This window comes from Rana temporaria, chromosome 9 (genome assembly GCF_905171775.1).
Source record: "Rana temporaria chromosome 9, aRanTem1.1, whole genome shotgun sequence".
Taxonomy (NCBI): domain Eukaryota; kingdom Metazoa; phylum Chordata; class Amphibia; order Anura; family Ranidae; genus Rana; species Rana temporaria.
This window is the reverse complement of record NC_053497.1, coordinates 41,979,358-42,001,848: the sequence shown is the minus strand read 5'-3', so window position 1 is coordinate 42,001,848 and position 22,491 is coordinate 41,979,358. Positions and strand designations below refer to the sequence as shown.

The following is a 22,491-nucleotide window of genomic DNA, read 5'->3' as shown; positions in this document are numbered from 1 at the left end:
GGAGCAATGGGGCCTGTCGTGGACGTCCCAAAGCTGAGCTGAGGGCCGGCACACGCTCGAAGGCCGAACATGGGGGGACTACAAGAGTCGAGGACCCAGCCTGTCACCCAGTCGGCTGTTGATAGAAGAATCGCAGGATTCAAAAATGCAGGAACAAAATAATAAAAAAAGCGAGAAAAATCGCCAGAAAAAAACTCCAGAGTCCAGGAACTCCAGAGATAGCCTTGACCTCCTGTCGTTAGGCAGAAAACAAACTGAGGCTGCTAAAGCAGGGTGTGGGTTATGCCTGGGGGAGCCACGCCCCCTGGGAGGAGCGGCATGAAGGAAAGTTTTTAATACCTTAAGTGCTGTAGAATTCTGCCTAAATCTCCTGGTAGGAAGAAGCATAACCCTAAGGTCAATGAAGGCTGTGTCCGTCTATGAACGAAAGAGAAAGGTGTTTTTATCGCAACATAATACAGTACTGTCATACCACAATATGAACTCACTGAATTACAGGCAATATAACCAGTTATTTTTCTGTAACTGCAACATTAATAAAGGGACACGACATGAGAAAATGCATTTGTATTTCAGAGATGTATGGTATGTGCTTTTTTTTGTAAATGGTCATAAATAAAGTCCTATCTTGTTTATCTCACCTGCATAATGATAATCTGCAAGATACTGAGGAAAATATGTTTGAGGATCCTGAATTAAAAGTTTATCCAGAGCTTCCTGAAACAAAAATGTTGCTCATGTGTTTAATGCATGCATTAGGTAAAGTAGAATTCCAACACACATTCAACAAACCAACAACTCTTAACATGCATCCTAAAGTGATACTAAACACACACTGTTTAATTTACGTTGTCCCTTCTATTTTGTTTGTGGATGATGGCACTGTAATTCGTTTTTGTTTTTTTTTTATTATTAAAATAAGTACCTTTTTCCTAATCAATATACAGTTGTCACATGACCCAGATGTTTCCCAGCCTGTCTGCAGGAAAACATAAGCAGGAGGAGCTTCTAGTCCTCTGCGGGTCACATGTTTAAAAACAAAAAAAAAAACAGCCTTTAGTAAAAAATAAATTAATAAATATATATATTTTTTTATTTCAACAGATTAAAAATAATTAATATCAATAAACTGTTTTATTAGCATACAAATATATATTTGATATCAAATCTTTATTATTTTGTGGAAATAACATGGTGTGGGTGTATTTCTGTCAGTCACAGGCTGTGTCACGCCCCCTCCAGCCTGTGTCCCGTGAATAAGAGGGAGGTGAAGTCTCCAATAATCTACATGTAATATCCCGCCCCACTGTGTTTAGCTGGTTAGTGGGCATGGAGGAAGAAGGGAGTAGGTTGTCATTTACCACTGTGTATACACCCACATGTGTGACTCTATAGTCGCATGGGGAGCTCAGATGTGACAGGGAGGAAATGTTCAGCATAGAAACTCACTGAACTCACGCGTATTAGTCACTTCTCGTAACTTCTTCAGGAATACGCGTAAGAGTATTTCCGGCGTATAAGACGACTCGGCGTATAAGACGACCCCCTAATTTTCCAGGAAAAATTTTGGTTTTGGGATATACTCACTGTATAAGACTACCCCCTTTTTTCCAAGCCCCACTGTGCCATTACATGCCCCCACTGTGCCATTACATGCCCCCACTTTGCCATTACATGCCCCCACTGTGCCATTACTTGCCCCCACAGTGCCATCACATTACATGCCCCCACAGTGCCATCACATTAAATGCCACCACAGTGCCATCACATTAAATGCCACACAAGTGCCATCACATTACTTTCCCTTTCCCCCACAGTGCCATCACATTACTTTCCCCCACAGTGCCATCACATTGCATGCCCCCACAGTGCCATCACATTGCATGCCCCCACAGTGCCATCACATTACATGCCCCCACTTTCCCCCCCACTGTGCCATCACTCACGTTTTGCAGGCCGGTGACAGTCTCCGTCTGCTGCGAGCGTCCATGATTTCAAAGCCGCGCGCCGTCTTCTCAGCGTGTCCTGTGATTGGCAGAACACAAATTTTCCCAGTAGCGCCTCTGTTCTATGTTCCGCCAATCACGGATGCCTTCTCATCTCGTCCGAGGATGAGAAGGCATCCGTGATAGGCGGAAAACAGAACAGAGGCGCTGCTGGGAAGATTTCTGTTCCGCCTATCACAGGACAGCGAGGACGCGCTGAGAAGACGGCGCGCAGCTTTGAAATTATGACGATCGCAGCTGCACGGAGACCGTACCCGGCGTATAAGACGACCCCCGACTTTGGATGCATTTTTTTGCATCCAAAAAGTCGTCTTATACGCCGGAAAATACGGTACATAGGGTCCACCAAGAGGTACCGGAGGTGAAGTTGGCGAACGCCCTGTTTTTATATGCCTGTTTTTATCACAACAATGTGAGTACCTAGTGTATTATTTTGTTTGAATAAACCCATTTTTAAAACGATACTGCACTATTGGCACTTTCATCTCCCTGGGTGCGAGTCGCTGTCACTGTTTGGACGTGACTACCGAGAGGGATCTATTTTTTTTCCAATTACAGTCCATTTTGATGACACCTTATGTGGATAAGACCAGAAAAGTGTACCTGGGTTTTTATGCTGTTACCTTACAGCAGTAAGGTAAGGGGACGTCCTCACTTACTCTGAAGAAAACACCGGAAATCAACCCACTTTGGCATCTACACCAGCACTTTTATTTTGGATTTTGCCTGCTGCTATGTGTATAGTTATCTGCTGCATGGACATTTAACCTAGTTTATTACAGTCACTGGTGTGCTTCGCACGCTGTACACCTTATTGTGTATCAGTACGTTTGTTATTATTTATTTCACTATATGACACCAGCACTGTCACTCTGTATTTCACATTTCTTCAGCTAGCTTTGGCTGCATTGTAGCACGTTTATTTTGATGATATTTATTTGTATGGTATACCAGTATCATTTTTTATTATTGCTACTCATTATTAGTAGCCAGACTATATTTTCCATATTTTTCCATATATAAGGATTGGCTACACTTCCTCTGCACGTTATCCCACTCCCAATTATATTAATGTATTATAGTGTTTTTTGTGCATTAAAATGTAATGTGTATTTTTTCCCCTAAAAAAAAAAAAAAAAACAGCATTTGAAAAACCGAAGAATATTATTAATTTAAAAATATTATTATTATTATATCATTACTGCTCCCAGGCATAAACAGACATGGCTGACATAGGGAGTGATCATGTATCAAGGACCGGAACAGGCTAAAATTAGGTAAGTATTGCATCTTTATTTTTACATAGGTTAGTTCAGCCCTCAAAAAATCCACTCGCCTGCTCGCATTTTGCAAGTGGATTTTGAGGGCTGGCGAGGAAGGGCTGCCTGGGAGAGAGGTGGGGGGGCGAGCACCGCCGGCCCGCAGGTTGTATGGGAGTCCTTCTCCCATCGCTCGCAGAGGGAAAGAGAGAGAAGAGAGTCGGCTGGATGATTCAGAGCGCTAGCGGCTTTTATTTCAATAGCCGAGTGTTCCCCGCACTCGCACACAGACCCGCCCCCTGGTCCCAGGGAATTTGATAGACAGATCACCCGTCATATCCCGGGACGAGTGACGTGTATCAAATTTCCCTGGCCAGGGGGCGGGGCTGTGTGTATCGCCGAGCGGTGGGAACACAGCAAATGAAATCAAAGCTGTTCCAGTAATGTTCCTCAGCGCTCTTATCATCCAGCCGGCAATGCTCTTCCTCTCCTCTGCTGCCCTGCATTATGGACACAGGTAGGCTGCATGATGGACACAGGTAGGCTGCATTAGGGACACAGGTAGGCTGCATGATGAACACAGGTAGGCTGCATGATGGACACAAGTAGGCTGCATGACGGATACAGGTAGGCTGCATTATGGACACAGGTAGGCTGCATGATGAACACAGGTAGGCTGCATGATGGACACAGGTAGGCTGCATGATGGACACAGGTATGCTGCATGATGGCCACAGGTAGGCTCAATTATGGACATATTTAGGCTGCACGATGGACACAGGTAGGCTGCATGATGGACACAGGTAGGCTGCATTAGGGACACAGGTAGGCTGCATGATGAACACAGGTAGGCTGCATGATGGACACAAGTAGGCTGCATGACGGACACAGGTAGGCTGCACGACGGACACAGGTAGGCTGCATGATGGCCACAGGCAGGCTCGATTATGGACACATTTAGGCTGCACGATGGACACAGGTAGGCTGCACGATGGACACGGGTAAGCTGCACTATGTAGGCTGCACGATGGACACAGGTAGGCTGCACGATGGACACAGGTAAGCTGCACGATGGACACAGGTAGGCTGCACGATGGACACAGGTAGGCTGCACGATGGACACAGGTAAGCTGCACGATGGACACAGGTAAGCTGCACGATGGACACAGGTAAGCTTCACGATGGACACAGGTAAGCTGCACGATGGACACAGGTAAGCTGCACGATGGACACAGGTAGGCTGCATGATGGACACAGGTAGGCTGCACGATGGACACAGGTAGGCTGCATGATGGACACAGGTAGGCTGCATGATGGACACAGGTAAGCTGCACGATGGACACAGGTAGGCTGCATGATGGACACAGGTAGGCTGCATGATGGACACAGGTAGGCTGCATGATGGACACAGGTAGGCTGCATGATGGACACAGGTAGGCTCGATTATGGACACATTTAGGCTGCACGATGGACACAGGTAGGCTGCACGATGGACACAGGTAGGCTGCACGATGGACACAGGTAAGCTGCACGATGGACACAGGTAAGCTGCACGATGGACACAGGTAAGCTTCACGATGGACACAGGTAAGCTGCACGATGGACACAGGTAAGCTGCACGATGGACACAGGTAGGCTGCATGATGGACACAGGTAGGCTGCACGATGGACACAGGTAGGCTGCATGATGGACACAGGTAGGCTGCATGATGGACACAGGTAAGCTGCACGATGGACACAGGTAGGCTGCATGATCGACACAGGTAGGCTGCATGATGGACACAGGTAGGCTGCATGATGGACACAGGTAGGCTGCATGATGGACACAGGTAGGCTGCATGATGGACACAGGTAGGCTCGATTATGGACACATTTAGGCTGCACGATGGACACAGGTAGGCTGCACTATGTAGGCTGCACGATGGACACAGGTAGGCTGCACAATGGACACAGGTAGGCTGCATGATGGACACAGGTAGGCTGCATGATGGACACAGGTAGGCTGCATATGCATTGATGAGCACTGATAAAGTTGCTTAATTCTGCATTAAAACATTTAAGTGTAATGAGATGTTATGAGGGCGTGTTTAGGGGCGGAATTAGATGCAGGGTAAGGGTTGGTTGGGGAAACTGGTGGCAAGTAACCCTTGAGGCCTGGCTAGTAGCTCAGGACTTGAAATTTTGAGCCCTGGGTTAGTTGGTATAGGTGTTAGGATGGAGAGGAGAGAGCGTTTTTAAGAAATGTTAGGCCTCGTACAGACGACCGGATCTATCCGCTGGGATTGATCCGCGGATCAGTTCCAGCAGATAGATCCGGTCGTCTGTACGTCCGAGCGGACATTTCCCGGCGGATAAAAATCCAGCCGACGGATTCCCAGCGGATAAAAATTTTGTAGCATGCTACAAAATCTATCCGCTGGAATCCAGTCCAGCGGACTGATCCGGTCGTCTGTACAGACTCACCGGATCAGTCTGTCCGCTCCCCTCCCTCTCATGCGTCGTAATGATTCGGCGACGGCGCGACACGTCACCGCGGATGTATTCCGCACAGATTTGGATCTGATGGTGTGTACAGCCATCAGATCCAAATCCGCCAGAGGATTTATCCGCTGGAAACGCTCCGGCGGGGCCTTAGATAAAACTCAGATCTCTAATTTATCAGATAAAAAAAAAAAAAAACCTTCATTCCATACTTGTTTATATTGTTGCATGATTGTAGTATTATTGGGACTTTGTGATAATTTATAGTTGTATGAATAGCACAACTCACCATGGTATTGCCCCTACTAAGGTGTAGACAGTGCAGCGCAAACTCCAGATTATTGCCCCCTCCTGGTACAGCACTAGAACACGCCAGGTGTAGGAAATTAGTAACTGTAGATAAGAATATAGTGAAAAAGATTCTCATGTTAATGAATGACACTAATCAGAGCTATCCACTACATCGTCAAAGGCCTAAAGGCCTAATTATTAGGGCTGAAACAACTAATCGATTTTGAAAATAGTTGTCAACTATTTTCATAATTGATTAATCCCTGCTTGGCCCCTTTCACACAGACTGTCTGATCAGGTTCGCCTGTCAGTTTTTCAGGCGGACCTGATCGGACCCTTAGACCCCTTTCACACTGCGTTGGCGGTAAAACTCCGCTATTTTTACCGCCGACGCTATGGACAGATTTGTGGTGCATTTCGGCCACTAGCGAGGCGCTTTTAACCCCCGCTATCGGCCGAGAAAGGGTTAAACCCGCCCGCAAGGGTTAAACCTGCAGCGCTTTGTCGGCGGTATAGCCGCGCGTAAAGCTTTGACGGTCGTTAAAAAAAAAAAAACCTGGCTCCTAACATTTTTAGCTGGCTCCTAGATTCCAAGCAAATTTGTCAAGCCCTGATTTAAACAGTCAGGCCCAGATTCTCAAAGGGCTTACGACGGCGCAACGCAATGTACGCCATCGTAAGTCCTAATCTGGGCCGTCGTATCTATGCGACTGATTCTTAGAATCAGTTACGCATAGATATCCATTCGATTCGACAGGTGTAAGGATCTTACGCTGTTGGATCTTAAATGCAATTTTTTTTTTTGCCGCTAGGTGTCGCCTCTGTCGTTTTCCCCGTCGAGTATGCAAATTAGCAAAATACGCAAATTCCCGAACGTATGCGCGAACAACGCAGTGAAGTTACAACGTTTACGTTAGATTTGCGCCGCGTAAAGTTGCCCCTGCTATATGAGGGGCAACCAATGTTAAGTATGGCCGTCGTTCCCGCGTCAAAATTTTTAAATTTACGTTGTTTGCGTAAGTCGTCCGTGAATGGGGCTGGACGCCATTTACGTTAACGTTGAAACCAATGACTTTCTTGCGAAGTCATTTGAAGCAATGCACCCTTAATTTAAATGCTCCACGCCCCCTACCCGGCTAATTTGAATTAGGCGGGCTTGCGCCGGGTGATTTACGCTACGCCGCCGCAACTTTACAGGCAAGTTCTTTGTGAATAAAGCACTTGCCTGTAAAACTTGCGGCGGCGTAACGTAAAGCAGATACGTTACGCCCGCACAGTTTTACGCCCATCTACGAGAATCTGGGCCTCAGAGTTCTAAGTACTGGATTTCACTATATAAACTCAGTCTACTGTTAAAAAAAAAATGTCAAATGTAAAACTGCGGTGGGTGTAACAAGATGTCCGCTTGCCCCCTTCTCAGTGTATCTTTACTATGGACGACTGTGGGGTGTAGCAAGATGGCGGCGACGAAACGTCACTTCCTTTACATATTCTGACGGGTCGCCTAATCTGATGAAAACGCAGGCATCAGTCCAAGGCCTGAGGTATGGGGACCCCTGACCTACAGTACCTGATTTTGTCATCTTCAAGGGCTTCCAAACTAAATCAGCCTTAGAATCTCCCAGGGAACATGGATCCTGGATCTCTGGGATGTCTGCCTGGAACTGATTTCCAATATTGACGTGCCTTAAGAAAATAAACATAAATATACTTCAGTAGGAAGAATGGTCTGGCAATATGTTTGTCATGGAAGCTGGACTACTTACGGCTGGGTAGTAAACACCATGCTGTCTTTCACCGGCAATATCTCACAGGGTGATGTCTCTTTTTCTAGAAGAAGAATTTACATTGGCTTATTTAGGCAGAGATAAAACCCTTAGGCCGCGTACACACGATCGGTCAAAACCGAAAAAAACGGACTGAAGGACCGTTTTCATTGGTCCAAACTGATCGTGTGTGGGCCCCATCGGTCAGTTATCCTTCGGTCAAAAAAAATGAGAACTTGCTTTAAAATTTAACCGATGGACGCCTGCCTAACCGATAGGTCAAAACCGATCATTAGTATGCAAAAGCATCGTTAAAAACCCGCGCATGCTCAGAATCAAGTCGACGCATGCTTGGAAGCATTGAACTTCATTTTTTTCAGCACGTCGTTGTGTTTTACGTCACTGCGTTCTGACACGATCGGTTATTTAACCTATGGGGGTAGATCCACATACAACGGTGCATTATTGCGCCGGGCATAGCGTATCTAAGATACACTACGCCGCTGTAACTTACTTTTTTTTTATTCGAATCCTCAACGAATTCGCGCCGTAAGTTACGGCAGCGTAGTGCATCTCTTGTGGCGTAAGGGCGCGGAATTCAAATGGATGTAATGGGGGCGTGTTTTATGTAAATACGTTGTGACCCGACGTAAACAACGTTTTTTTTTTAACTGCGCATGCGCCGTCCCTGGGGGTATTCCAGTGCCCATGCTCGAAATTTGACCAGAAGAAGCCAATGCTTAGGACAGTGATGTCATTCTACGCAAATTCCTATTTGCGAACGACTTAAGCAAAAGACGTAAAAAATTCAAAATTGTACGCGGGAACGACGGCCATACTTAACATTGAGTACGCCACCATATAGCAGCTTTAACTATACGCCGGAAAATGCCGAACGAAAACGACGTAAAAAAATGCGCCGGGCCTACGTACGTTCATGGATCGCCATAACTAGCTAATTTGCATACTCGACACGGATTTCGACGGGAACGCCACCTAGCGGCCGCCGAAAAATTGCAGCTTAGATCCGACGGCGTACTAAGACGTACGCCTGTCGGATCGATCCCAGATGCCGTCGTATCTTGTTTTGTGGATACAAAACAAAGATACGACGCGGGAAATTTAAAATTACGCCGGCGTATCAGTAGATACGCCGGCGTAATCCTTTTGTGGATCTGCCCCATGGTGTGAAGGCACATCAGACCATTAGTCAGCTTCATCAGTTAACCGATGACAACGGTCCTTCGGACCGGTCTCATCGGATGGACTGATCGTATGTACGCGGCCTTAAACTATTCCTGAAGTACATCTATCTGCTGCATTATATTTTACTCATCATCTACAACGGCATTTTAGGGGGCGTACATACAGTGAACATGTCCCTTAATGTTTCTGACATGAGTCTTTCAGGAATAAAGATCTGTAAGAATCTGAATCTCCACTCTCAAGTTGTTATAATAGTGTAGTCTTCCTTCTAGGGATAGCTGTGTGTGCTGTTATACCGAAGAATTCTCTCCATGCCAGCGCTGTCAAAATACATTCGCAACAGCGAGAGATTCATTCACCTGCACTGTATACCGTGGATAAAGGAATCTTTATTTTTTTCAGCCTCTAGGCTGAACAAAAAGCTTTCACTGTATGGCCAGCTTAAAGTGCGCTGTTTAGGAGATATTTTACCTGTAGTCCGCCAAAAATGTTAACGGCGCATGCGCGGGGAAGAAACAAAACGCCAATGCCGTTTCTTCCCTAGCCTGTGCTGTTAATGGTGGCTCCCGTGCGAATGACATCACGCGGCTCCGGCGAATCACAGAGCACGGAGTCCGCGGCCTGGAAAGGAAGAGGGGCCAGAAGATGGACGCTGTCTACACATGGGACATTGCTGGATTATTTTGCAGGTAAGTGTCACATAATGGGCTACTATGCGATGCATAGTAGCCCATTATGCTTTTCATTTGCAGGCGAGCAAAAGAGGAAGTAAAACCCATCAGGGTTATTTATTTATTAAAATGCTTATTGAGAGCGCAGTCTTTACCCGAGGGCCTCGATGCGCTCACTTCCTCTTTAAAGTGGTATTAAATCCAAAGCCAAAAATATATAGCTAGATTCGGTAAGAGTTAGGCTGGCGTATCAGTAGATACGCCGACCTAACTCAGAATCTGCGCCGACCTAGGTTTAAGTGTATTCTCAAACAGAGATACACTTAAATCTATCTAAGATATGACGGCTTGCGCCGTCCTATCTTAAGGTGCAAGATTTTGGCTGGCTGCTAGGTGGCGCTTCCATTGCGGTCGGCGTAGAATATGTAAATCACTAGATACGCCTATTCACGAACGTACGCCCGGCCGATGCAGTACAGATACGCCGTTTACGTAACGCTTTATCAGGCCTAAAGTTATTCCATCTTATAGATGGAATAGTAATGTTAAGTATGGCTGCCGTTCCCGCTTCGAAATTCGAAAAATAAGTCGTCCGTGAATAGGGATTTACGTTGTTTACGTCCACGTCGAAATCAATAGGCCCGTGCGGCGGACTTAGCCGCAATGCACACTGGGAAATGTAGGCGCAGTTGCAAAAAAACGTCAATCACGTCGGGTCAAGCCTAATTATAATAAAACGCCCCCTCAGCCGAATTTGAATAAGGCGCGCTTGCGCCCGCCGCATTTACGCTACGCCACCGTAAGTTAGGAGGCAAGTACTTTGAAAATACAGTACTTGCCTCTCTGACTTAAGGCGGCGTAGCGTAAATACGATACGCTACGCCGCCTTAAAGTTGCGGTCATCTCTCTGAATCTAGCTAATAATCTATACAGTGGGTATAGAAAAGAATCACCCCCCCCCCCCTTTAAAATACTGACATTTTGTTGCCTGAAATGAAGACAGTTTTTGTTTTATCCAGTGCAACTTATAACATCCAAACGAATGATATAACACCAACATGTCAGAAAAATTTAACAATTCAAAAACAGAATCACTGAGTTGGAAAAAGGATCACCCCCTTATGTCAGTATTTTGTTAAACCACCTTTTGCTTTAAACAAAGCCTTTAGTCTGTTGGGATATGTCTCTACCAACAATGAAATATTTAGTGACTGTGGTAAGTTCTCCAGTCCCCGCAGCAGAGAAACACCCCATAACAGGATATTACCACCCCCCCATGCTTTACTGTAGGAATGGTGTTGATTGTGGATGGAGAGCTGTATTGGATTTCTGCCAGACATATCGTTTGGTGTTGAGAGCAAATTGGGGATTTTATTGCAGGAACATATTTCACCAATGAGCCCCATGTCCTCTAAAGATTACACTTCACCCTTTCATTGCTGTGGTGTATATTTGCTAATTTCTTACCTGGAAAACTGAAGTTTGGTCCCGTAGCACTAGAGGGGGAGCAGAACGTGTTGAAGTAAAGGCCACTTCCTGGGCGAATAGGGCTCAGCATTGGAGGAGGGATATACGTTGGGTACCGAAAGTCCTCATAGAGGTCAGTGTTCAGAGAACGTAAGTTGCTCCGAAAGCATCCAGTGGGTGAAGATTTGACATCAAGGAGTGGAGGGGGAATATATAATGGTTTGGGAAGGGGTCGCTTTCTTTTTTTGGTATTTGGATCTTGTAGATGATCCCCTCTTTCATTTACCTGGACAAAAAAGACTGATCGTGTGTATGGGGCATTATAGTTTTATATGTTGCAACAACATCCACATGCATAGGACACCCAACATTAGAGGTGATTTATTCTTCCAAAGCAAACACACCCTTTGCTCACTGGTACCGACTAGTATTCCAATGTTTCTCTTCTCTCTCATTTTCTCTCCCTCACTCAGATAATGTGACCCCTGTGTTCAAGAAGAGGGGAAGAGGAGGGACAAACAAGGATGATGTGCAGGTGCCGGGGGTCCTCCTTATCAACCGATGATGTCATTGGTTGCTAGGACACTGGCGGCTAAAAGGTTGTAATTGTGCATAATGGTGCATAACGAGAACCTGTGGCTTTATGTAACTAATAGGCAGGCGTCATCCACCCGCTGGCTTGTATACAATGTTTGAGTGATTTCTAGGCACTTTGCCATGGCACCCCTGAAGACACCCTGGTTGAAAAAGGCTTCTCTACGACATAAAGAAGTTGTTGTTGAAGTACAAGAGATTTTTACATTTAAAATTGTATTAACCGGTTGCCGACCACCGCATGTACATGTACGACCACAGAATGTCACGTACAGGCATATGGGCGTACATGTACGTCCCCGCCTTTCCGTGGGTCAGGGGTCCGATCGGGACCCCCCCCCCCCCCAGTACATGCGGCGGTTGGAAACCCGCGGGGAGCGATCCGGGACGAGGGCGCAGCTATTCGTTTATAGCCGCCCCCTCGCGATCGCTCCGCGGAGCTGAAGAACGGGGAGAGCTGTGTGTAAACACTGCTTCCCCGTGCTTCACTGTGGCGGCGCATCGATCGTGTGATCCCTTTTATAGGGGAGACACAATCGATGACGTCACACCTACAGCCACACCCCCCTACAGTTGTAAACACACACTAGGTGAAGCCTAACACCTTCAGCGCCCCCTGTGGTTAACTCCCAAACTGCAACTGTCATTTTCACAATAAAGAATGTAGCCAATATTACCAAAAATATGTAGAAGAATACGTATCGGCCTAAACTGAGGAAAAAATAATTTTTTATATATGTTTTTGGGGGATATTTATTACAGCAAAAAGTAAAAAATATTGCATTTTTTTCAAAATTGTCGCTCTATTTTTGTTTAGAGCAAAAAAAAAAAAAAAACGCAGAGGTGATCAAATATCACCAAACGAAAGCTCTATTTGTGGGGAAAAAAGGATGTCAATTTTGTTTGGGAGCCACGTCGCACGACCGCGCAATTGTCTGTTAAAGCGACGCAGTGCCGAATCGCAAAACCTGGCTTGGGCATTTAGCTGCCTAAAGGTCCGGGGCTTAACCGGTTAAAAGATAAAAAAAAATAAAAATGTCATACTTTCCTGCTTTGTGCAGTGGTTTTGCACAGAGCAGCCCCGATCCTCCTCTTCTCAGGTCCCCCGCACTCTTGGCTGTTCCCCGCCCCTGCTGCATGTTCTACAGCAAGCCGATTGCTATGGGGACAGTTGTGCATGCTCCCACCTAAGCCCCGCCCCCGTGTGTCAATCAGACATACAGAATGGGGATCAGGCCCACCCCCTCCTTACTGGCTGTGATTGACAGAAGCAAGAGCCAATGACCCCTGCTGCTGTCTCTAAGCCAATGAGGAGGCAAAGAGCCAAGAGAGCAGTTGCTCTTGCGCACATCGCTGGATCGAGATCATGCAAGAAGGTAAAAACCTTCAGGCTTTAGAAACACTTTAAAGTGGTTGTAAAGCCCCAAGGTTTTTCACCCTAAAGTGATACTAAAGTCTTGTTTTTTCTTTCTATAAAAATAATAAACATGTTATACTTACCTGTGTGATGGTTTTGCATAGAGCAGCCTGCATCCTCCTCTTCTCGGGTCCCTCGCTGGCGCTCCTGGCCCCTCCCTCCTGTCGAGTGCCCCCACAGCAAGCAGCTTGCTATGGGGTCACCCGAGCCGGGATGCAGCTCTGTGTGTGTCCATTCAGACACAGAGCTATGAATTAAGGTAAAAAACTTTCTGTGCTGCAGCTCCCCCCCAGACCCCCCTTTTTCTTATCTGAGCCTGCTCTGATCCAGCAATGTGCACTTGCGCAGCAAATCCGGACGCTGTCTCTCTCCTCATTGGACAGATTAATAGCAGCAGGAGCCATTGGCTCCCGCTGCTGACAATTAAGTCGAGTGACAAGGAAGTGGGGGGCGGGACCGGGTCCAGCAGGGCTCATGAGCCAGCCCACATAGGTACCACCATAGAAAGCACCTTTCCGTGGGGGCACCCAATGAAAAGGCGGGGCTTGCAGCTTGGCGGGCACCCCAGAAGAAGATGATCCCTATGAAGAGGAGGGGCATGCAGCGTCGGCGGGGCACCCCAGAAAAAGAGGATCAATTGCACAGAGCAGGTTAGTACCGGATGAAGAGGAGGGGCCTGCAGCGTCGGCGGGGCACCCCAGAAAAAGAGGATCACTTGCACATAGCAGGTATGTTTGTTTTTTGTTATAAAAAATAAATAAAAAGCGAGGGTTTAAAACATCTTTAACCACTTGCTGACCGCCTTCCGCATATATACTGTGGCAAGGCAGCTTGGCTGCGCAAACCGACGTACCTATACATGTGCATGTGCTACTGCGGCCGCTCTTTTTTTGTTTATAGCGCAAAAAATTAAAAAACCGCAGAGGTGATCAGATACCACCAAAATAAATCTTTATTTGTGGGGGGGGAAAAGAACATATAATAATTTTGTTTTGGTACAACGTCGCACAACCACGCAATTGTCAGTTAAAGCGACGCAGTGCCGTATCGCAAAAAATGGCCTTGTCATTAAGGGGGTAAATCCTTCCGGTGGCTGAATTGGTAAATCCTAACTGAATAATGTTTAGTTTGCTAAGGCCATAGATGTTTCGAAATGTGGCCATTTCAGCAGGGACTGGCTGAATTTCAATCCATCTATGGCTGTTATTGTTTGAAAGGAATCAATTGAATAATCAGCTCCTCTCAAATGGATTTGTTAACCACTTCAGCCCCGGACCATTTGGCTGGCCAAAGACCAGAGCACTTTTTGCGCTTTGGCACTGCAACGCTTTAAATGACAATTTCGCGGTCGTGCGATGGGGCTCCCAAACAAAATTTACGTTCTTTTTTCCTAGATCTTTCTTTTGGTGGTATTTGATCACCTCTGCGGTTTTTATTTTTTGCGCTATAAACAAAAATAAAGTGACAATTTTGAAAAAAAAGCAATATTTTTTACTTTTTGCTATAATAAATATTCCTAAAAAATATATTAGGCAGATACTTATTCTTCTACATATTTTTGGTAAAAAAAAAAAAAATTTCCATGGACGTTTTTACAGCCACTTTTCTGAGCTTTTTTTGCAGCTTAAAAACGGCTCTCCATGTTAGTCTATGGCCTCATGCCCACCATGACGTTTTTGAGCTGTAGATGGCTGAGCCGTTTTTAAAGCGGGGGTTCACCCTTAGAGGGCACATTTTCCCCTTCGCTTCATGCTCGTTTTCTCTAGGGGAATCGGCTATTTGTTTTAAAATATGTACAGTACTTACCCGTTTACGAGATGCATCTTCTCCGCCGCTTCCGGGTATGGGCTGCGGGAATGGGCGTTCCTTCTTGATTGACAGGCTTCCGAGAGGCTTCCGACGGTCGCATCCATCGCGTCACGATTTTCCGAAAGAAGCCGAACGTCGGTGCGCAGGCGCAGTATAGAGCCGCACCGACGTTCGGCTTCTTTCAGCTACGAGTGATGCGATGGATGCGACCGTCGGAAGCCTCTCGGAAGACTGTCAATCAAGAAGGAACGCCCGCTCCCGAAGACCCATACCCGGAACCGACGGAAGAAGATGCAGCTCGAAAACGGGTAAGTACTGCTCATATTTTAATACAAATAGCCGATTCCCCTAGACCGAACGAGCAGGAATCTAAGGGGAGAAAAAAAAATTTTTAACAAATGGGTGAACTCCCGCTTTAAGCTGCAAAAAAAAACCAGGACCAGTGCGTTCTGAAGCTCCAGCCTTAAAAACGTCAGACGTTAAAAAACGCTCAAAAACTCTCAAAACGCGCAAAAACACTAAAAACCGCTACCGCTGCGTTTTTGAGCTCCAGCTCAAAAAAATAAAAATAAATAAATAAACATGGACAGGCGTTTTTAAGCTGTAAAAAAGGCTAAAAAAAGTGGCTGTAAAAACGTCCATGGCAATGAAGCCTAATTATTTTTTTTACTAGTAATGGCGGCGATCAGCGATTTTTTTCGTGACTGCGACATTATGGCAGACACATCGGACACTTTAGGCGCTATTTTGGGATCATTTTTATTTATACAGCGATCAGTGCTATAAATATGCCCTGATTACTGTGTAAATGTGACTGGCAGAGAAGGGGTTAACCAGTAGGGGGCGCTGAAGGGGTAAAGTGTGTCCTAGGGAGTGATTCTAACTGTTAGGGGGCGTGGCTTCCTGTGTCACAACACTGTCACTAGGCAGAACGTGGAGATGCTTGTTTACACAGGCATCCCCCCTTCTGCAGCTCCGTGACGCACGATCACGGGACACCGGCGGACATCCCAAGGGCACGATCACAGAGCTCGCAGCAGGGACGTGCACCCACACGGCAGCAAATTTAAAGGGACGTACCGATAAGCCCATGTTCCTGTCTGCGCCATTCTGCCAACGTAAATGTTCATGCGGCGGTCGCCAAGCGGTTAAAGAGTGACTTCATTGCTGATTTCCAGCGTTATTCCAGAACTATTGCTGGAAAAACACTTTATCCAGAAGACACACAAAATGTTCCTACCTTATTATCTTCATGATGATCTATCACAGTTACAGGGACCGATACTGGCATCACAAGACCTCCGGGGTCCTTCATCATCCCTTTAGATGGCTTTGGAGCTTGTGGGGATAATTTGCTCTTGCGATATGTTGAGTGTCCCTTGGGCACATCCTATATAAGAGGTATGGTGTGAAACCCAATTTAAGAATAAAATACATGTGTGTGAAAGTGAAGTATTATTTTTTTTTAATCCATAGACTGCAACACAATACTACTTTGCTCTAGTCTGGGGGAAAGCTATGGTTCCAGAATCCCCCTGCAGGTGAAATGTGGTATTGCAACTCCTAGTACACTTACCCAGCAACGCTACCTAGCCACCTCCCCACACTACCAGAGCCCTTACTAATGGAGTAGGACTTCCAGATATACAGTATGTGATCTCCCCCATATGACAGTACTTGGGCTCAAGCAGTCAGTTGCCAGGTCTGAATACTGTCACATGGGAGGTGGCAGGTCCTCATACCCCCTCTCTAAGCCTCTACACATGTTGACATGCAGTATTAGGGAGGCGTTGAGGAAGCATGGTTAGGTAGGTATACATGCCTGGGGTTATTAACGATATGCAGACTGTGATTTGGATTTACTAAAGGCAAAATAGGCTGCGCACTTTGCAAGTGCAGTTAAATGTAAATGTGGTAAAGATACTGGGCCAGATTCTTGAAAATTCTGCGGCGGCGTAGCGTAAGCCATTTACACTACGCCGCCGCAACTTACTGGAGCAAGTGCCGTATTCTTCAACCACTTGCTCCGTAGTTTGCGGCGGCGTAGTGTAAATGGCCCGGCGTATCCCCGCGTAATTCAAAGGGGGCAGCTTGTATTTAAATTAAGCGCGCCCCCGCGTCGATTGAACTGCGCATGCTGAAAAATAGCCCAGTGCGCATGCTCCAGCTCACGACGGAAAACGTCAATGACGCCGACGTGTGCGTCATTGACGTAAAGTCGTATTCAAGAACGACTTAGGAAAACGACGAACCCGACGGGAAAAGACGACGCGGACCCGACGCCATACTTAACATGGCATACGGCGGACTGGCGTAAGGTTACCCCTCATATAGCAGGGGTAACCTTACGCCTACGGAAACGACGTAAGCGACGACTACGCGACGCAAATTTGTTCGGGAATCGGCGTATCAGGCTCATTTGCATAGTCAAATGAGACCTGAACGTAAACGCCACCTAGCGGCCAGCGGCGAATTACATTTAAGATCCGACAGTGTAAGTCACTTACACCTGTCGGATCTTGGCCGTATCTATGCGAAAATGATTCTAGGAATCACTCGCATAGATACCCGGGCCAAAAAACACGACGGTGTTTCCTGAGATACACTGTCGTAACTCTGCTGAGAATCTGGCCTTCACTTCATAAGGAATGCAGGTGCAAGAAAATGTAAAAAAAAATAAAATGTTTTACTTGCATATAATTAGATGATAGAAATCTGCAGAGTTTTGCATCCGTCTGGTGGATTGGATGAAAACGGACAGACGGTTTGTTTTCATCCCATTCCCCCATAGAGGAGAGCGGAGATCTGACTGGTTCGTCTCTGCACACTGTGCAGAGACAGACTAGTCATCCGCCGGCACAGTGGGGATCAACGGAGCGATCCCCGCCGAGCAAGCGGATGTCCAAAAACTGATCCTCCTGGGATCCGCACGTGTGAAAGGGGCCTAACTAAGCTCTGGGAAAATGCATGCAACTGCACTTGCAAAGTGCACAGTCTATTATGCCTTTGTCTTGCAGGTGGTGTTTTTTTTTTTTTGTAAAAGTGGGTTTACAACCACTTTAAATATATGCAGGTATGCGTGGGTTTTTCTGTATTTTTTATCAATGCTATTTCCTAATTTGTTATGTCATACAGGAGGAACAGACAATGCGATCCTCTATTATGACACGGAAAGTGCTTCAATAATGCCTGTGAACAATCATGCAATATGTTCTATATTGTAAAAACGCCCTAAGCTGTAACACGTTAATGTGAAGTAGCAACATGAGATTTCTGCTTAAAGTCCATAAAAAGGTTATAACTGACCATACACTGTTTGCGTTTTCTGTTCAGCCAGAGGGCTCTTTCATATTCACGGTGGAGTGCGATGCCCTTTAACCACTTGCGGACCGCCCGCACGCCTATTTACATTGACAGAATGGCACAGGCAGGCAGACTGGCGTATAGCTACGTCCATTTGAATCTGCCGCCCAGCAGGCGTGCGCGCGCCGCGCGCCTCTCGAGTGCGGCCGCGGGGTCCCGGGAGCTAGATGTTCCTGGGAGTCCCGCGATTGCGGTCAGCAAGAGCAGAATGGGGGAATGCTTTTGTAAACAAGGCATTCCTCTATTCTGCCTAGTGAGGCCGGGTACACACGGACAAACATGTATGGTGAAAGCGGTCCGTCGGACCGTTTTCACCATACATGTCTGCCAGAGGGCTTCTGTACGATGGTTGTACACACCATCGTACAGAAGTCCGCGCGTAAACAATACGCGGGGCGTGTCCGCGGTGTCGCCGCGTCGATGACGCGGTGTCGCCGCGACAATGACGCGGCGACGTGGGCGGCCCGCCTTTAAAATGCTTCCACGCATGCGTCGAAGTCATTCGACGCATGCGAGGGACGGCGGGCGCCTGGACATGTACGGTAGGTCTGTACTGACGACCGTACATGTCCGAGCGGGCAGAATTCCAGCGGACTGTTTTAAAACAAGTCCAGGAATATTTGTCTGCTGGGAAAAGGCCCGGCGGGCAAATGTTTGCTGGAATTCGGCCCGCTCGCGCCCACACACGACCAAACATGTCTGCTGAAACTGGCCTGCGGGCCAGTTTCAGCAGACATGTTTGGTCGTGAGTATGGGGCCTGACACTGTAACTGATGTTCCCGATCAGTGACGTGTCACAGGTAGCCACGCTCCATAACAGTAAGAATCACACACTAGGGCACACTTAATCCCTGCAGCGCCACCAAGTGGTTAACCCCTTCACTGCTAGTGTTATTTTTACAGTAATCAGTGCATTTTTATAGCACTGATGGATGTAAAAATGACAATGGTCGTCATAATGTCGCAGTCACGAAAAAATCGCTGATCGCCGCCATTACTAGTAAAAAAAATATATTAATAAAAATGCCATAAAACAGTCCTCTATTTTTTAGACGCTATAACTTTTCCGCAAACCAATCAATAAACGCTAATTGCGATTTTTTTTTTTTACCAAAAATATGTAGAAGAATACGCATCGGCCTAAACTAAGGAATTTTTTTTTTTATATTTTTTTTTTTGGGATATTTATTATAGCAAAAAGTAAAAAAAATCGTGATTTTTTTCAAAATTGGCGCTCTTTTTTTATTTTAAGCGCAAAAAATAAAAATCGCAGAGGTGATCAAATACCACCAAAAGAAAGCTCTATCTGTGGAGAAAAAAACTTTGTTTGGGAGCCACGTCACATGACCGCGCAATTCTCAGTTAAAGCGACGCAGTACCGAATTGCAAAAATTGTTCCTTAACCACCAAAATGGTTCGGGGCTTAAGCGGTTGATTTCCCCATCATCACAGTCAGTATTAAGGCTCCATTCACACCTTGGCGACAAAACGCCCGACGCTCGATACGCTGGAGCGGCGAATTCCCATTGCTGTCTATGAGATGGTTCACATCTCATAGACGCCGTACGCCTGCCGCCTGAAAACAAGTCCCGGACCCTTTTTTTCAGGCGGCATTGGCGTTCGGCCATAGACAGCAATGGTAAAGATTTGTTAAAAAAAAAAAAAAAAAAAGTTACACGAATCGCGGCAAAATACGCCGCGTACGCGGCGTTACTTGTCGTCGAGGTGTAAATGCAGCCTACTTGTCGCAGAGGTGTGAATGCAGCCTAAAAGGGTTGTAAAGGTTCAGAAGACGAGAATCTGGGCCACTCTGTGCAAAACGAACTGCACAGTGGAGGTAAGTATAACATGTTTGTTATTTAAAAAAAAAAATGTGATCCTTTACAACCCCTTTAACCACTTAACCCCTGGACCATATTGCTGGTCAAAGACCAGAGCACTTTTTGCGATTCGGCACTGCGTCGCTTTAACTGACAATTGCGCGGTCGTGCGACGTGGCTTCCAAACAAAATTGGCGTCCTTTTTTTCCCACAAATAGAGCTTTCTTTTGGTGGTATTTGATCACCTCTGCGGTTTTTAGTTTTTGCGCTATAAACAAAAATAGAGCGACAATTTTGAAAAAAATAATATTTTTTACTTTTTTCTATAATAAATATCCCCCAAAAATATATAAAAAAACATATTTTTTCCTCAGTTTAGGCCGATACGTATTCTTCTACATATTTTTCGTTAAAAAAATCGCAATAATCGTTTATTGATTGGTTTGCGCAAAAGTTATAGCGTTTACAAAATAGGGGGTATTTTTATGGCATTTTTATTAATATTTTTTTTTACTAGTAATGGCAGCGATCAGCGTTTTTTTTTTTCAGTACTGCGACATTATGGCGGACACTTCTGACACATTTTTTGGGACCATTGGCATTTTTATAGCGATCAGTGCTATAAAAATGCATTGGATTACTATAAAAATGCCACTGGCAGTGAAGGGGTTAACACTAGGGGGCGAGGAAGGGGTTAAGTATGTTCCCTGGGTGTGTTCTAACTGTAGGGGGGTGGACTGACATGGGGAAATGACTGATCTTCTGTTCATACATTATATGAACAGAAGATCAGCATTTCTCTCCCTGAAAGGACCGGGAGCTGTGTGTTTACACACACAGCTCCCGGTCCCCGCTCTGTAACGAGCGATTGCGTGTGCCCAGCGGCGATCTCGCCCGCCAGGCACGCGCACAGGAGTCGGGGGAGAGCGGGGGGCGTGCCTAGTGGCCTGCGCGAGAGCCGACGTATAGCTACGGGCTCTCGCGCAGGGGAGCCGACCTGCCGCCGTAAAATGACGGCGGCTGGTCGGCACGCAGTTAATGTGGGAATGCCTCCCATGAAGCTATTGTGTTCTCCTGGCGGATGGGGGGGGGGGGCATAGCCATAGCTGGCAGTAATCACATGCTAATAAACCCGACAGGCTGGTTGTACCCAAGTTGATCAATATATGAACTTGGGTACAATCAGCCTGCACATAGATGGTTCTATGCTGAGCCACCCAAGCTTCAAACCATCTTTAGATTACACAAATACTATGTGCTGGTGACAGGTGCACTTTAAGACTTTATTCATCATATAGATGTCTGCTGTACCTGTAAAAGACGTCTTTTGGCTCTTTTCACTTTATACAATGAAGGATTTTTTTCATCCACAGAGCCACTAGGTAAGGATGCACCAAGATCTGACATTTCCATCATATCAAATGCTGTTGACAACCTGCCATGAAGACATAAATGTAAATTCTAGGAAGAAGTCAACACAATAATACACAAAATGGTAAATGTTTAGAAAACATTATTTGCATACAAAATGAAGGTTTCCTATTTAAATAGTAAGCTGTCAGGTTAGTAAAACAGCGATATCCGAACCAATTCAATCATACAGTTTGTAGTGTACAACGGGATAAAGGAATATTCCTGAACTTTGTTTTTTTCTCATGGTAAAGCCTCATACACACGATCGGATTTTCCGTGGACAAAGGGTAGGACCTTTTTTTCGAAGGGCGCTGGCCAGGAACTTGTATTGCATACAAACGGCAGAGAATTGTCGGCCAACAAACACAAAACTATGTGTTTTCAGCTCTTTAGCGCCACCCTTTGGGCAACTTCTGCTAATGTGTTATAGTGAGCATTGCTTCTGAGCATGCGTGTTTGTACTTTGGATTTTTTTTTTGACGGACACGATCGGAAAATCTGACAAGACACATTTGTTGTCGGAAAATTTTAAAGCATGCTATCCAACATTTTGTTGGCGGAAAATCTGACAACAATTGTCCAACGGAGCGTACAAACGGTCATCACACAATTCCCGTCAGAGAATACCAATAAATGGTATATTTTGCAAGGTGTTAATATGATAATACATCCCCAGGGATACCACAGTTATTCTAAAGATTTACGATCTCTGCTTCATGCTCTAGTACAGGGGTAGGCAACCAGTAGCCTTCCAGCTGTTGTGGACTCTACATTCCCCATGAGGCATTGCAAGGCTGGCAGTTACAATTTCTCCCAGAAGCATGATGGGACTTGTAGTTCCCACCCCCCAAAATAACAATTCTGCTGTCCAAAGATGTCACTGTTTCGCCTTCATACAGAGTGGAAGCTCTATAATACAGGAGATGTA

The 22,491-nt window shown here is 46.0% G+C and overlaps 1 protein-coding gene across 1 annotated transcript in view; it reads right to left on the bottom strand.

Annotated features, from left to right (window-relative positions):
• ZNF541 (zinc finger protein 541) overlaps window positions 1-21,646 on the bottom strand; it is a 45,931-nt gene extending 24,285 nt beyond the window's left edge. Inside the window, exons 1-7 of the mRNA XM_040325198.1 lie at window positions 21,462-21,646; window positions 16,208-16,357; window positions 11,148-11,433; window positions 7,804-7,867; window positions 7,608-7,723; window positions 6,036-6,139; window positions 642-717 (exon numbers count right to left, since the gene is read on the bottom strand). Coding sequence (XP_040181132.1) covers window positions 642-717; window positions 6,036-6,139; window positions 7,608-7,723; window positions 7,804-7,867; window positions 11,148-11,433; window positions 16,208-16,357; window positions 21,462-21,566 — 901 coding nt within the window. The 5' untranslated portion in view covers window positions 21,567-21,646. The remainder of the gene's footprint in view (window positions 1-641; window positions 718-6,035; window positions 6,140-7,607; window positions 7,724-7,803; window positions 7,868-11,147; window positions 11,434-16,207; window positions 16,358-21,461) is intronic.
• Window positions 21,647-22,491: the final 845 nt, after the last annotated feature.